The sequence below is a fragment of the Homarus americanus genome, unplaced genomic scaffold (genome assembly GCF_018991925.1).
Source record: "Homarus americanus isolate GMGI-L3 unplaced genomic scaffold, GMGI_Hamer_2.0 scaffold6476, whole genome shotgun sequence".
NCBI lineage: Eukaryota > Metazoa > Arthropoda > Malacostraca > Decapoda > Nephropidae > Homarus > Homarus americanus.
Window position 1 is genome coordinate 130,990 of NW_024724169.1, and position 16,042 is coordinate 147,031.

Consider the following 16,042-nt stretch of genomic DNA (forward strand, 5'->3'; position numbering starts at 1 on the left):
CCTAGCCTATAGTCGCCCTAGTTAAGACTTACTGGAACTCATGAACGGAGGGGTGAGGCCGTCCTGGGAGAGAGGCCCTCTCCTCAGCCCACTGGTGTTCCTGAACCATACCTTCACCACAAAGTTAGACAGATGGTTCTTTCTGTTTTGTTATAGTGTCAAAAGTTTCTCCAGTGAAAGTTTTATTCGTGGCCTTTGGCTCCGTCAGTATTATATGAGAGGTGAGGCGCCGCGCTACTGCTGGGGGAGGAGCAGCAGCCCTCATGGATCCTGACTTCCTGTAGAACCTCCTTGAGTGACTATTCAGTTAGGATTCCCCTTATCGCTCAGGCCTTTTACCTTCAGTTAGTCTCAGCTTTCAATTCAGGTTTAACTTACCACAACGACTTAATACTTTAATAAAAATTATCAGTGATTCCCTTTTACTCAGTAGAACGTTCCTGAAAAGGTGAAATTATTGTCATTTGACGAAATTTCCAAAAGGATTTCCTATTACTTGAATTATTATCGCAATATCTTTCAGAATCGCAAACATAAACTTTTCAGAATACTTTGAAGTTTCGTTAAGAGCTCTAGACGGCAGGAGAATGTTGACATGAAGATGATAGCACTCGACTGTGTTGTTAGGATGGTGTAGTGGTGGTATACGTAGGAGGGGGGAGCCTTCGTCAGGAGGTCCACGGCAGCAGTAGTGCGCTTTTCACCTGAGTCCTCCAATGAGCTTCAAGGTACTGGGGTGGAAATAGTGATTTTTTTTTTATGTCTGTTTCCCTAAAATTACTCACTGATGTAAAAAAAAATCCAGCACTTGTGAACCTGTCAGAAAAAAACACGAAAAACAGAAGCTTCTCCCCAAGAGTAAGGGCTTCTCATGCTCTTATTACCCCTTCAGTAGAATACCAAGAGTTTTTTCCCAAGAGTGAGAGCTTTTCATACAAATATCAACAGTGTATTCGGTGCATTCGACCACAAATAAGCAACTCCTCTGGATATTTTAGAGAGTTGTGCCTTCATTATTTATTCCATATTTAACATTACCTCATCGAAAGTTTGCCAAATGCTATATCACGTTTGAGGAGACAAGATAACTTTAATGTTTCTACAGTATATAAGTTTATGGTGTAAAATTATTGATTATTAAAGACATGCTTAATGCTATTGACAGACAGACCAATAGACACGTATGATCTTGTCTCAACCTTTGGAATTTTTCCCTTTGAGAATTCATAATTTCAAATTTTATTTCCAGCTCTTGGAATAAATACTCTTTGGGGTTAAAACGATTTTTTCTTCAAATATATCGCTCTTGAAGTTTAAGATCATATTTGAAAATTAATTTACCTTTGTGTAAGCTTTTGGGAATTTGTTTTAACAATATTTAACAACTACCGGGTGGCATAGATCCTGTATATAAAACACCAACTGTGCAACGAGATAAGCGAAAACAATAATAAACTCCTGATATCAGCTGCTAAAAGGTCGTCTGCCATGTTTAAGTGATGTTGTCCGTATATTCGCATTTCATGATGTTAATTATTACCACAAAACGATTATAAATCTCAAAGGTTACAAACATCCTTTCAAATATAATGTTTCTGTAACTCCTGCTTTAAATTAAAAACGGTTGCATCATATATTAATATATCTATATAAACACAGCTATAGTATTTAGATACGGGTAGCAACATCGTTTGTAACTGGCTTTCTGTTTGGTGTACAACAAGTTATTTGTTAATTGGCTAGACCGTGATAACGTCAGCACTTGTCATTACTGTACGTGGCTCCACCTTCAAGCACGGACGGCAAGAAGAGGTTATCTGTACGTGTTTGATAAATATTATTTTTTTATTAATGTCCATATCGGTGAACATGAAAAAAAGAGGAACTTCCTTCATTTGTAAAGAAAATTTCAAACAAAGGCCAAGTTGTTTTGGGGATAACGTCTAAATCATGACTCTGAATACTGTAAGTCAACACATTTGTTTTACTCAACAATCCCTTGTGTGCTGAACCCTTTTTATAGTATTGTATATAATAATATTTTAAAATCGTTTACTAGAAAATTATATTCCAATTGTGTATTTTAGGAATTTGATAGTGTATATGTGTATGTATGGATATGTAGTATATGTGTATGTATGGATATGTATGTATGTCCCTTCATGTATGTGCCTGAATTGTGTGTGCATGCGTGTGTGTATATGCGTGGCTGTAGGTGTATGTGTGTGTGTTTGTGAGTACCTTCTTGCGTCTGTATGTGTTTAAACGTGTGTGCATAGATGCTCATTCAGATCATAAAAAATATGTTGAATTTCAGGAGTTTCCCATTTTGTAAACAGTGGTAACTTATCACACACAAGTGGGATCATAATGAGCGCGCTAGTGAGTGATTGTGCGTGTATCTGTGTGTGTTTGGTCTGGCCCGCAGCTGACCGGCTCATCTGTCCGGCCAGGTCTTATCCATGTTGTGTCAGATGCCAAAAAGACAATAAAATGTGTCACGCTAATTTGGTCTTTTATTACATCCTTGAAATCCTGTTTATTGTTTACCGTCTAGTCTCTTGTTTATTGTCAATTTTATTAGTCTAACCTGTTTATTACTGGCAATTGAGGAGTAGTTGTGTGGTTGTTTTACTAGTGGAGGTCCTCTTGTTGACGAGTGTGGGGGAAGGATTGGTAAAACCAGCCCGAGGACGTTTAGAGTGAAAAGACTGTGGTCAGCAAACCTCAAACGGGAGTAAACTAATCCCTATTAACTCGATGCTTGTCCTAGAGATGGCACTGACGGCTGTTTGCTTACATATTTGGACCTTTATTAAGTTTTAACACGTGTTGGGGGGCGCGGCGTGGAGGTAGATATAAACATGGCTCCAGACGGCGGCCATAGTTGTGTTGTTTGTGGGAAAAATATAGGAAATGATAGAGAACTAAAGTTTAATTTCTTCCCAAAAGACAGGAAAAGGTAAGTTCATAGTTCATGTGGTTGGTTCATAAACAGTGCTGGTAAGTTACAGTATAATTTATAATTTCAGCACTTAGCTTACTTGTTAGTCGGGCAGCAGGTCTCTTATTTGTTACTTTGTTATAAACTTCATTGTTAAGTAGCACCATCAAGTAACTCCCCCTTGTTTATATAGTTGTTTTAGTGTACTTTGATCTCCTCTTTTCAAGTGTGCAATTAAAAATGTGGGAGACGAATAGAAGAAAAGAGCGATGTTTGTTAACATTTCTACGTTAGTTGTCCGTGCCCGGTCTATGAGGCGAAATGCAAAATTAAAATAGCCGCAACTTTCTCTTATTAATTTTCGACAAATTTGTAATGCATATTTGGAGAGAGGAGGCAATACTACCTCAGAATAAATTATAAAAAAGGGGATTACTTAGTGGGTCTTAAACTGCAATTTCACCAGTCAATTGAAGCACATATCCACAAAGGCGGACCCCCTCTTTTTTTCTTTAATGTAGTATTACACTCAGGCATTTTTGCATAGTAAAAAGTAATTACTACTGACATCAAAATATCAAGTGCACATGGCTTCAAAATGGCCTCAAAATGCCCGTGATATTGGTCAGATTTCCCCCCAAAATTATTGGGGGTTTTCAGCTTCCCCCCCCTCTCCCCTTGCCAACTGGGTGGGCTTGCTTTGCCCACCATGTTCCCCCACTCACAACTTCTTGGATCCCTCTTTTGATATTCCTCGATCCGACCCTGTAGGCTCCTTTCTCTCTGACATACAGGTTTGTTCAGGTCTTCGTATTTACCAGTTTGCTGGCCTTCGATATCACACATCAAATTCTGGTCAACTTCATGAACTGTTTCAGTTGTTATATCTGACTGACTTTCAAGCTGCTGACATTTGAATTAGTTTTTGTATGATGTCGGGTTTCACTGTACCATTTAGAACAAAACAATCCCTTTCGTATTAATGTAGTTCGTAGTGTGGCATCCATTTACAGCATGATCTAACTTATCAAACATAATATCAGATGTCTCAGTTGGAAAGATGCTCTACAAACTGCTGCTGCCATCCAAGACCCCACAATGAACGTGATAAGAAAGAAAAAAGAACCTGCCTAGCTACTTTGTCTCCTCAATCCCACCCAGCCATCTGATCTTCTCAAATCCATTAGTCATCCTGTTCCTCGCAATGTAGTGTCAATGTTAGACACAATTTGGTAGAGTTACCCACAAAATAATAAATCACTGTCACAGAAAACAAGTGAATTAGTACGTTGAAGAAAACGTAAAGATTTCACTTTTAAAAGGATAACACGCAAAATTTCGTCATAGGGTCACCTCTGAAAGCTCTTGTGTACTACTGTACAACATAATAAAGCCCTTCAGCTACTTACGCTCTTAAATGCATGAGTCAAGAAAACAAGCGTGAACTCCGCATGCTTCCCAGTTGGGCTCTGCAAACGCTTTTGCGCTTCGCCTTGCCCAATAAACTAGCCCCATGGCGGGGCAAATCTGAAAAGGAGAGACAGCAGACCAGTAGGAAAGTACGATAAGTTCGGTTTCGATTACCGTAAAATGTTGGTAAAACATCCGTTAAGTAATAGGTGGAAATCGTAGGAACGTAATGTGACTCGTTTAGTGAGCCCAGACTACTGGCTCAGGTACAGATACCAGTACATGCCAAGTATTTGCCAACAGTGCATAACAGAGACATGACCGACAGCCCAAGCGGCTAGCGAGCCGATCAGTGGCGAAGAGGATTAAAGTTATGGCAAGTAATACCTTACCATAAATGGCTCAAGTTCACTCTTATACACAGTACAGTACACGCTGCTCACCATCACAGCCCGTTGATTGGCCGCACATGTGTTGTTGTTAAGAGGTTGACACACGTATGATAATCCCAATAATATACCAGCACTGCCTTGTAGTAAACCTTTAAAGAATAGCAAATATGAAATTTAAAAATAATTGAACTAATTTTGTTCATACTTGATCTTTTTTTATTCGAAATTAAGGTGTATTTAATATCGTTTTATGTGAGGTTAAACGATAACTGTGCCTGAGGCCGACGGTCAAGGCGTGTTGACGTTTGTGTCTGTGTGTGTGTGTGAGGTGTTGATGCTGAGTGAGTCTTGATAGTCCTGTAACTCTGATAAGTATGGGGGACGAGACTTGGGCTAATATTCAGCTCGTGAAGAGTAAGAGGGAGAGTTTTAGAGAGAAAATTAAAAAACGAAAAGCGGAGAGAGAGACCATCCTGAGTTCAGTTGCGGGAGGCGGCAGCAGTAGCCCAAGTTCATTTATTCCTCCTGTGGACCCCAGTACCCCAGCTCCTGTTGTTCCTGGTAACTATATGTCGATGATTTTATTTTCATTTTATTGGAAGAAAGGGGGTAATTATTGACGAGTGACCTGCAGCCGATTTTTCATTGAAAACCAATATAAAAACGCCGCAATTTCACTGTTTTATAGTGGACACCGTCGTAGCTTGTGCAAATGTATTAAAAACTGGTTATTTCTAAATTAAACCTAACCTAACCTTAGTTGATAAGAAAAACAAAGCAGCAGAAGCATTTGTTAGAAGACCTCACCAACCTAACCAAACAAACCTACCTAACCTTACCCTAACTTCCTTAGGACCCCCCAGTATATTAAACAGAAAGATCTTACTATGATATGATGTAATTTTACTTTTTTTGTGAACATGAGAGTAGCCGTCCATATCAAACAGTTCTTAAGCGTACACAGAGCATCAGCGTTGATCAAGCCCGGGCGGCAGTCTTTTGATATATGCCTTTATGATTGGCTGTTTACATGTCTGGGATGAGACATCACCGCCGCATTACTGTCGAAAAGACAAAGTAGTGGGCATTAAGGTGCCTAATTATCTATGAAATGAAGCATTTACACAAAAAATGATTATCATATCAGAACTCACTGATGAAAATAAAGTAAAAAAATGAACAGTAAAACAAATAACTCCTCCGCAGGTCAGTCGTCAATATTAACTGAAAGGTGGGTGTATGTTAATCAGCAATTTAAGTAAATCTTTTGATAAAAAATGCTTTAATACTTCATGAAAAGCCCATCTGTCCTTAACATGTGATTCATCGTAAATATGATGAACAAACCTAAGGTTACGTTGGCTCATTATATCTCTGATAAATCGCATACTGAATAATGTAGCAGTATATGGTAAGTTTTGTAAGTGTTACTGAGGATGAAGTGAAGCTTCCTGGTTGTAAACAATGCACATGGCACCGTAAGGCATCAGTGCAGCAAAGTGTCTCAGATGGAAAACTGTATAGATAATATTACCAAAAATCTCTTGAGGTAAAAAAAAAATCTACCATAGAAAATTTCCTCTTGTTGTTGTTTAACGTACACTACTGTCATCGACTATTACCATTTATTTCAATACAATGCTTCCACACCTAAACTGCTTACTTAAGATAAATACTGTATTGAATTATAGACAATATATTCTTTGGTGAAGATTCAGAAAAAGTTAACCGTGAGATGCTATACTGTTTTGTATAAAGGAAGATAGAGCAAACAAAATAAGAATACGGTACTGTATGTGATAGCGTTTATGTCGGAAATTTTTATTTTTTTTTTTATTTTACTTAAAAAATGCAATTTGATCAAATTGTGTGGGCAGGGCTTTAAGGCAGAGAGAATTTGTTGGTTAAAAACAAAAAAATGATAAAACCTTACCTAACAGAAAAGTTTTAATAGCGTAATATTTAAGAACAGGTGCCCGGGCTAAGGAGCCACATTCGGAAACTTTTCAATAGAAGAAAAGTGCTTTAGTTACCAAGAACATCCCCAAAAATGGTGGAGGAAATAAAATTTTGCCAAACAGTAAGATCATCAAGAACCTATAACCTAATAACTCTCGAATATCAGTGTACCTGTCTAACCGAACCTAGCCAAAGAAATCGGAAGGACCTGACCTAACCTCCTATCTGGGAGTGCTCTGCCTCCTGGTGTGTAAATATAACAACCCAAGAAGATAAAAGAAGTAAGGAACCTGAAGAGCCAAACCTGAAATTGAAGTCAGAAAAACTCATAAATATAAATTTCAGATGAAAATATGATGCTGTATAGATAGCGTATTTTTTGTGGGGGTGGGGGGCTCTATCTCCCTAGCTATATACAAATCATTGTAGAGTTCTGTGGTTGACCTTTTCTGAATCTTAACCTATTTTCCTGCATCAAGAAAATTGGAAATAGGAAGAGGAATTATTTAAATTACACCAAAAATCTGCACCTCAGCATTGTAGCAAACTGTTGGTTGCTTTGTATTATCATGACACCATACTTGAATGTGGCGACAAGTAGATTTTCCCGTCAGTGATGATATTTTTTTTTTTTTTTACTCTTTTATAAGTTTTAATATTTGCAGATGGCTTGTATAATCAAAGACAAAAGTTATGTCGCGGTTTTGTCCCAAGATTAAATATAACCCGTGAAACATTATTAGAACCCCCCTACCACAAGGCGGAGCGCACCAAAAGTTTAGCCTTTCGACATATGTTTTCACCAAATTTCAAGACACGACTTTTGTCTTTTTTCGTACGTTTGTATGTTAATTTATTTATTTATTTTATTAAAAATGTCTCATTGTCTCAATTTTAACACTTACTACTGGAATCTCTACCAGCAGTTTTTTACTGAAAGCAAAGTCAACACATCTTTCAGTACTGTCAATGAATTGGGATAGAGAATTACTCTTGGTTTGGGAAGGAACACAATACTTCAAGGCCTGAGCAAGTAGTCTGTTTTCTGGCCCATGATTTATAAGAAAAAAAAAAGAAGGCTTTGCAGAGTTAGGGGCAGAAATAAGTATCAATGTCTCATTTGTTCACTAACTTGTTGGAGGCTACAGGGTTATGTAATTTATGAGAGTAGACTATGTAAGCCATCCTATCCAAACAATGACCGAGGATTAATTGATTGTTGTTAATATATCTATATACTGTATTGGTATTTATACATGTAGACTAATGTTGCTTCATATTTTGCAGCAGCAACACCAAATGGAAATGATGACTCCAGTTTAGAATGTGCCTTGTTAGAGTGTTTAAATGGGGCCTTGCCGCCTGTACAGTCGGCACAGCTTTCCCAGACTTTGTCAACAAAACTAAGAAGAAATTTACAACCAAAAGTCATTGATAATCTCTTGCAAAAATTTGCTTACAAAGAACTTATAAGGTAAGTAGTGATCCTTAAGAATGGCTTGTAGGGTAGCTATGGTATCAGTTCTGTTTGCTGAATTTCAGTTTTGATTAGTGTTGCTTTTTTTAGTTCTGTTGATTATGATATACAGTACTGAATTTGTTTCTTATATATATTATATAATATGTTGGCCAATCATTTATAATTGATTAGTTCTGATACATTTATGTATTACTGTGAAAACACAAAAAGCATCAGAAAATTAGGAGTCAAGGTAGTATTGTTTTCCAAAGGGGTTCTGATTTATAGGTGAAAAACAGTACTGGGAAAATAACTGTCTTCTAAGAAGATGAGTTAAGATATTGTGATCCATAAAAGACCAGTTTTGGCATTTATAACCTCCTCTGTAACCATTTATTATTATTTTTCTAAATTGCAAGTTTTATACAATAGGGATGTTCTTATTTGAAATATATTGTATGTTAAGATTATTAGTTTGTGTAATACCCTGTGTATATTTGTGGAAAGATTATAAAACCAACCATTTAAAAGTATCATTAGAAAATACAGTACAGTACTGTATAGAATTCTTTGTGTGTGGATTCAGTTATGTGCCATTGCCTGATATAATTATTGATTAACAGAATAAATGTGTGGCGGTACTGTACTTTCAACATTTACTGAATAGCTTTGTGTTTCTATTAACTTTAGTCATCTCTCACTTGTTGTATGAGTGGGAAAATAGAAACCTATTGAGGGGAAGAAATAATGAGAGACAACTGAGGAAAAAAAGGTTTAGTCAGGAACAGGACAGAAGCAAGTATAATTCTTCTGTCTTGTTAATATAGGAAGCATTGTGTTGTCTCGTGTGTGTTTGTAATTTTCTGTTCTTATTTGTGACCCTAATTATCTCGTCTCAAATTTCAGCATTACACAGGAGGTTGGGGATGGCCGCACAACCATAACGGTGACTGCTGTTCAACACAACCGAGTGACCGCGGTCCTGGGAGCTGAACATAGGGAAAAGAAGCTTCAGCCTATTGCTACAACACAACAAGGTATATATATATTTCCTCTCTGTCAACAGGAAAAACATTAACTTAGGGTTATTTTGAAGTTATAGCTCAAGTAATGATTTCTTTTCTCTTATTGATAGTTGAAATTCATAACACCACTCGTCTTTTATTTAGAGTTAGTTGCTGAATGGCATCTTTAAGAGAACAGGTATATAATTGTTGTTATATATTACAGGTATAGTATTTTAGTGACATTAATAACTTACCTGGCAGAAGTTTATACGTGATTATTGGGATAGAATAATTTGTTTAGTTAGGCCAATTCTGTAATAAAGAAACAAGATCAGAACTGAGGATTTTGTCTAGAGTGAAATGTTTGATCTCAACATAGAAGATTGGTATGAGGAAATTATTATTCTCCCACTAGTTATTCTTTAGTCCTTTTTTTCATGTTTCATTCACAGTAGTTTTACATTGTTATTTTTAGTTTGCTGTACCGTATGTGTTATTTTGAAGGTTGACACAAGTATTAATTTTATTACAGGTGAAAGTCCAGTGGTGGAGAAAATTACTGTCTCATCTGATGAACCGCCCGCGAAGGTTTTACGGGAAGACAAGGAGAATAAGAATGACAAGGATAAAAGAAAGGAAACTAGAGAGGATGATGTCATGGTAAGAGGAAATATTAAGTTTACATTTAAACATTTTAAAACTTAAACATCTTTTATCTCCAGGATTTTATTTTAAATTGACTGCCAGCAAAAGTTACCAACTATTAACAATGAATTCTGTGGAGAGAGTGGAGACGGCCATCTGGGGAAAAAGATGCATGAGTTTAGATGTGGAAAGGAGGACAGTTAAGTGTAGACCAAGAAAGTCAAGGGGAGTGGTTGTGAGAAGTAAGTTTAGATATAAGAATGTGATGAGAGAGGCTGCGACAGACCATGCAGCGTGGAGAGCTATCATCAGGTAATCACAGCTAACTCACACAAGTACAGTATGGAGAAAAGACCATAAAACAATGATGATGATCTTTCACTTTTCCACTTCCATTATGAAAGTACTCTTTGCTCCATACTTTCACCTCACCTTTGGATTCCATATATTCATCCTGCCAGAATAATCTTTCCCACTTACACTTATGGAAGCTTAAATTTACTTATTTTCTTCAAATGATATTGTTTTGTAATTGTAATCCTCAGAGCCTGTTGTCAGCGCAGAGCATACGTGAGCGCGAGACAAAGAAAGTGGGCGAAGAGATAATGGAACTACTGAGTAAACCCACAGCCAAAGAACAGAGTATTGCTCTGCGTTTTAAATCTCAGGGAGGTAAGATTCGTGTTGCTGTTTAGGTAAGAGTTGGTGCATTACATTTATTAGATATTGAAGAGGTTATGATTGAGTTACATAGGCTACATTGTTTACCTTGTTTATTAATATCACAATGCATAGGATGTGCCTAATGATCATTCCATGTCCCAGGTAATCAAATGTACAGTAATAATAGATATTAAAGATATTGTTACATGCTATGCATATATGATACAGCATGAATTTTTAGATCACATGAAAATTGGCTCCCTAACTTATTTCAACTGATAATTAAACATCCTAATGATATCTGCAGAAGTTTATGTAAGCTTAAGCTTGATTAGGTGATTAATTGTCAGGTAAAAGAAATGGGGCTTCTAATCTTCATGTTATCCAATTCATTCTTATCATACTCTATCCCTGATTTAACACATTGCTTACTTTCACATATCCAGGAGCAAAAGTTCAAGAGTTTTGTCCACACGGCACCAAAGAGGAGTGTGAGAGAGCGACAAAGAAGGCCGGCCCACAGTGCGGTCGACTCCACTTCCGCAAGATCATCCAGAAGCACACTGACGAATCCTTAGGAGACTGTTCCTTCCTCAACACCTGTTTCCACATGGACACTTGTCGGTTAGGGCATTATATTTTTCTTCATGTATGATACTGCACTGCCTGTTTAGAATGATAAACATGTGTTTTGATACATGCCATTACAATATGCAGTTGTAAGGGTCCATTTGAATTTTATGATGTGTTTTGATAAATGCCATTACATTATGCAGTTGTAAGGGGCTGTTATTATAATTTTTGGTCTCTTTCCATTGAGTTTTACTATTTTTTTTAACCATAGTGTCATAAATGATAGCCAGTGGTCTGTTTTGATAATATTCCCAGCTCTCTTATATGTACAGTATTTCTTTCGCTACTGTGTTCATCTCAGCTGGATGCCCTTCAGTGCTGAGGTTTAAGATAGGAATTGATTTTATGACATTTTTGTGGTTCTGTTTCATTTAGAAATTACTGTTCCAAAGTTGTTAATTGTGGTTCTGTTTCATTTAGATACAGTACAGTATTACCAAAGTTACTTATCATCTTCCTTTAATTTCCTCTGCTTTTGTGTTATAGATTTTTCCGTGGTAGTTCCTAAGTTGTTCATGCTTGGTGAGAGTGATCATCTAAATTATGTCATTTACAAATTTTAGACTTGATATTATCTTGAAAAAGAAAATACACAGGGACTTTTCAATCACCCTACATACAGTACAGGGACTCTTCTATTTACAAATGAGTTGAGTTCCTGAGGCTTGTTTGTAAGGCCAATCTTCCTCTTCTGGATACCAAATACATTGTAAGAAAATAATAATAATGAATTAAATAAAGGATGTGCGGTTAGTTATACCCTAATAATGAATACAGCATATTATTTTACAGTATATCTTACCTGCCTTTTAACAGTATTTTAATGTTTTATAGATCGGTTATATTAATTTTGTAGTCAATACAGTACAGTAGAAATACAGAAGATAGGTTTGCTCATATCTGTGAAAGTTGATAAGTAGAATGTTTATAAGTAGAGGAACATCTGTATATATTGTAGTATGTATGATCAAAGTAAAATGCTGTTAATACTTTTTTTTCTTTGATGTCAGATATGTTCATTATGAGGTGGACTATACAGGGGTGTCCGAGCAGCAGCAGCAGCAACAGGAGCAGCCCACCTCCATCATCCTGCCTTTGGAGCGTCCACGCCCAGATGAGAGGACCATTCTATTCCCTCCTCAGTGGATACAGTGTGATCTTAGGTTTCTAGATATGTCTATACTAGGTGAACATTCATTATATCTTTGTTGTTTTTATCATAGGTTTCTAGATACTGTATGTCTTTACTAGGTGAAGGTTCATTATCTCTTCATTGTTTTATTGTCAGTATAAAAGTTTTCACACATTCCCTTCAAATAATGAATTTAATCAAAAGACTGGATCACCTGAAGATTAGACAACCCAGTTTATTTCACCTGATGATTAAACACATTAATATTACTTTTGGGAGGTGGATCAGGTTAGGTTAGGGTGATTAATCCTCCGGTGATCCAGAAGACCTAATCAAGATAGCCTAAGTATCGTGCTGGGAACCGTGTGAGATTAGATTCAAGGGAGTATTACAGAGTCTAGTGATCACTCAGCCTGAAGAGAATTTCAAATTTGATGTGTGTAAATTGAGCTTCAGTAAGCAGAAAGATAAGAAAATGGCTCAATATGACCTAGATTATACCCCTATTGACCTGATGTTTGGCAGTGAGAAATGTATATGGAGACAGATGGTAAAGGTAGAGGCTTGGGATAGACACATACAGGTATCCTCCTATCGCAGGTCGATGTATTGTAAACCGGGATCATTATAACTTGGGGTTCAGGGGGATATGTTTCTAGCCAGTCCAAAACCCACGTGTATCACCGAAAAAAATTCCTACACTAATACTATACTATATTTATACAACACAATTAAGGGACTTGCCATAGCATTAAGAACAAGCCTGGTCATCATTACATGTCCCTTCCGAGGCTAAGGAGACTCTTGAAGGTGGAGTGATGTCTCTCTGACTCCCACACAGCCTCTGGGGAGTCTCATGCCACTTCACAATGTCAAGCTTCACCTCCAGAGACACGGTTTTCCTGAGTGCCTTGACCTTCCGAGACATTTTGAAAGTTACACTGCTCATTTCACAGTCACAGAAACAGAGCGAATAATGATAGCAACTGACACTTTACAGTCACTTTACAGTTACAAAAAAAAAACATAGCAAAAATTACTTCACAGTCACCAAAGCAGAGGTACAATGTGAACATTAGTGATGTCCTCTCACTATTAGCTAAAAACAAAACCACCAATGATAAGTAAGAAGACTAATACTGACTGATAATTGTTGAGCTACAGGATCACGGGCATGTGCGATCACCATGGTACGTACTGCAGTGCACCGGGGGGTTGTGTGGGAGCATATGGGTAGACTGCAGCTGACAATCTCAATATTCCGTGTTGGCCGGGCGATGACCATCATTCGTGAAAATTTTTTATTTATTTAATTAGGGTGATGGTCTTAATACATCACCATCATTAAAGTGAAATATCATAGACTGGGAGATCGTAAATTGACGGATACCTGTACAGTGGTTGGTTGCTCTTTTTATATTACAGGTCTATGTTGAAGTCAGATTCATTTTATATTAAATTAGATCATTAGCTTCAATTTGTTTTTCAGTTTTACTTTTCCATTTTTATTTTCCCAGGGAAATTTGCTGTTATTATGGCAGATCCTCCGTGGGATATCCACATGGAGCTGCCTTATGGCACAATGTCCGATGACGAAATGAGACAACTAAACATTCCCATAATGCAAGACGAGGGGCTCATATTTTTGTGGGTCACAGGCAGGTCTGAATCTCGCTGTATTTGGTATTTTCTTTTCTAGTTATTCACTCTTTCTTATACATAGATTTATCTCCTGTTTATCTCTTGGTGCAGACAAAAATGTTCTCAAAACTGACCATACATACCTATAGTTGTCATTAGTACTGGCTGGAATGTAGGACCTTGGCACCCAGACCTCCAGCCATTCTTAAGTAGTAGCTCCTGAGAATAATTTTGTTTTAAGCTTTGCAACACACCTATCATTATTATCTAACTAAACCTGTCATTTAAGCTACTTGCTGGCATAAGAAATAGGGTGTATCCTAGGATCTATCTGATTGTAACTCTGAAAATTGATATGGAAATTTTAAGTACTGTACTGTATATTGAAATTTTTAATTATCGAGTTCAAATTATGGCTTAAGTTATGTGTTTATTACATTATCATGTTCCACAGAGCGATGGAGCTTGGTCGTGAGTGTCTTCAGCTCTGGGGCTATGAGCGAGTAGATGAAATAATTTGGGTGAAAACAAATCAATTGCAACGAATTATCCGTACAGGCAGGACGGGTCACTGGCTGAACCACGGCAAAGAACATTGTTTAGTAAGTTCTTTTTTTTTACTAATTTAAACTTTGACTCACCTGATGATTATGCACTCTAGCTTAGTTGATTTGAAGATTAACTACCCTAATGCTGCCCCAACCTAACCCTTAGATAGTGCTAGGGTGGTTAATCTTCAGGTGTAAGAAGCTGGGCCGACTAATCTGAAGGTGATCTGACTTTGCATATTGTAAGCACCGTATCATCAGACTTTACATCCCGCTATTGGCCTTCATTTCCATTTGTATATTTCCTGTTTGTTTACCTCTTGGAACACCTCATTGCTGTTCAAGATGTGTTCAAGCTTAGTATTGTATCTCCCTCCTCTTGACACTACACCACTGCTCCTCTTCTCTACATCCACTGAACTCTGTCAGAATCACTCTTACTAGCCTCTGTCATCACCTGCTCTTCAAGTCCATACCACCTCGATATATAGTATCACTCTTTTTTTTTGTCTATTTAATACTTTTATAAATAAGAATGCAGTAACTGTGTGTCACTTTCTTGTCTCCTATTTAGTGCTTTAATAGAAAGGACAATGACTTTTTTGTTGTTTCTTATTACTTTTGTTCATTCGTATTATTATACATTCACTTAGTTGAAAATCCTCATCTGGTATTTGCACATAATTTTTTTTAATAAACGTTCCTGAACATTGCTGGTAGAGTAAACTGAACTGGTGACTATTATGGACATATTAATAGCTAAACTGAATAATTGTGGTGCTTTTAGATAATGCAGTGCAGGGTAGGTTATAGATGCTTTATTAAAGTATAGTGGATAATAGATACATTTTACAAGTACTTAAATTTTATGTGTCCATCTGTATCTTTGATCTGTTTATGTCATGTTCCACCATCAATGCACACACGATAGTCTCACTGCAATGACACAGAGCAGTTTGACATGACTATAATACCAGGTCCAGTGTAATTCTTGGCTAGTATATCATAATCTGTTGGTTCACTCTTTCATATGCTTGGATTATGGACCCATCAGCACCTTCAACATGATCTTGTAGGTGTGTTTCTGGTTTTGTTGTAAAGTAGTAATATTTTGTAAATGAAAGACATGAAATTATGAGCACACTAACTACATGAAATTTGGGTTACAGGTTGGCATGAAAGGGAACCCGAAGATAAACCGTGGTCTTGATGGAGATGTCATCGTAGCTGAAGTTCGAGCCACTAGCCACAAGCCAGATGAAATTTACGGCATAATCGAGCGACTTTCGCCAGGCACACGAAAACTGGAGCTGTTTGGACGACCCCATAATGTACAACCAAACTGGTATGTGTGTATGTGTGGATTAAGGAGATGGGGTCTAAAACTCCAAATGCAAATACTTGTACTGTAGTAATATCCCCATTAGCTGGATCAATTGGTGCAGTGTTTCTGGGTTTGGGAGATTTCCGGGTATTGAGACGAAATTTCTTATCCTTGGAAAAAATTGCTCATCTATGGAATTTTTGGGGGCACTTGTGATTGTTTCCACATCTAAACTAGGCATCTGGCACGGATCGCCATTGGTACGGAGGCTTAACTGCAATTGGA

The 16,042-nt window shown here is 37.2% G+C and overlaps 1 protein-coding gene across 3 annotated transcripts in view; it reads left to right on the forward strand.

The window, feature by feature from the left end:
- Nucleotides 1-5,031: 5,031 nt before the first annotated feature.
- The window catches only part of LOC121864072 (N6-adenosine-methyltransferase subunit METTL3-like), a 28,866-nt gene continuing 17,855 nt past the window's right edge, over nucleotides 5,032-16,042 (forward strand). For 2 of the 3 annotated variants that reach the window (XR_006088544.1, XM_042362973.1), the window contains exons 1-10: nucleotides 5,032-5,307; nucleotides 7,993-8,179; nucleotides 9,071-9,201; nucleotides 9,704-9,831; nucleotides 10,362-10,488; nucleotides 10,926-11,103; nucleotides 12,123-12,298; nucleotides 13,762-13,906; nucleotides 14,340-14,487; nucleotides 15,603-15,778. Coding sequence is in view for 2 of the 3 variants with exons in the window: in XM_042362973.1 (XP_042218907.1) it covers nucleotides 5,121-5,307; nucleotides 7,993-8,179; nucleotides 9,071-9,201; nucleotides 9,704-9,831; nucleotides 10,362-10,488; nucleotides 10,926-11,103; nucleotides 12,123-12,298; nucleotides 13,762-13,906; nucleotides 14,340-14,487; nucleotides 15,603-15,778 (1,583 nt within the window). In the remaining variant the exon portion in view is untranslated. The remainder of the gene's footprint in view (nucleotides 5,308-7,992; nucleotides 8,180-9,070; nucleotides 9,202-9,703; nucleotides 9,832-10,361; nucleotides 10,489-10,925; nucleotides 11,104-12,122; nucleotides 12,299-13,761; nucleotides 13,907-14,339; nucleotides 14,488-15,602; nucleotides 15,779-16,042) is intronic. The other variant, XM_042362974.1, reaches the window with a different exon arrangement.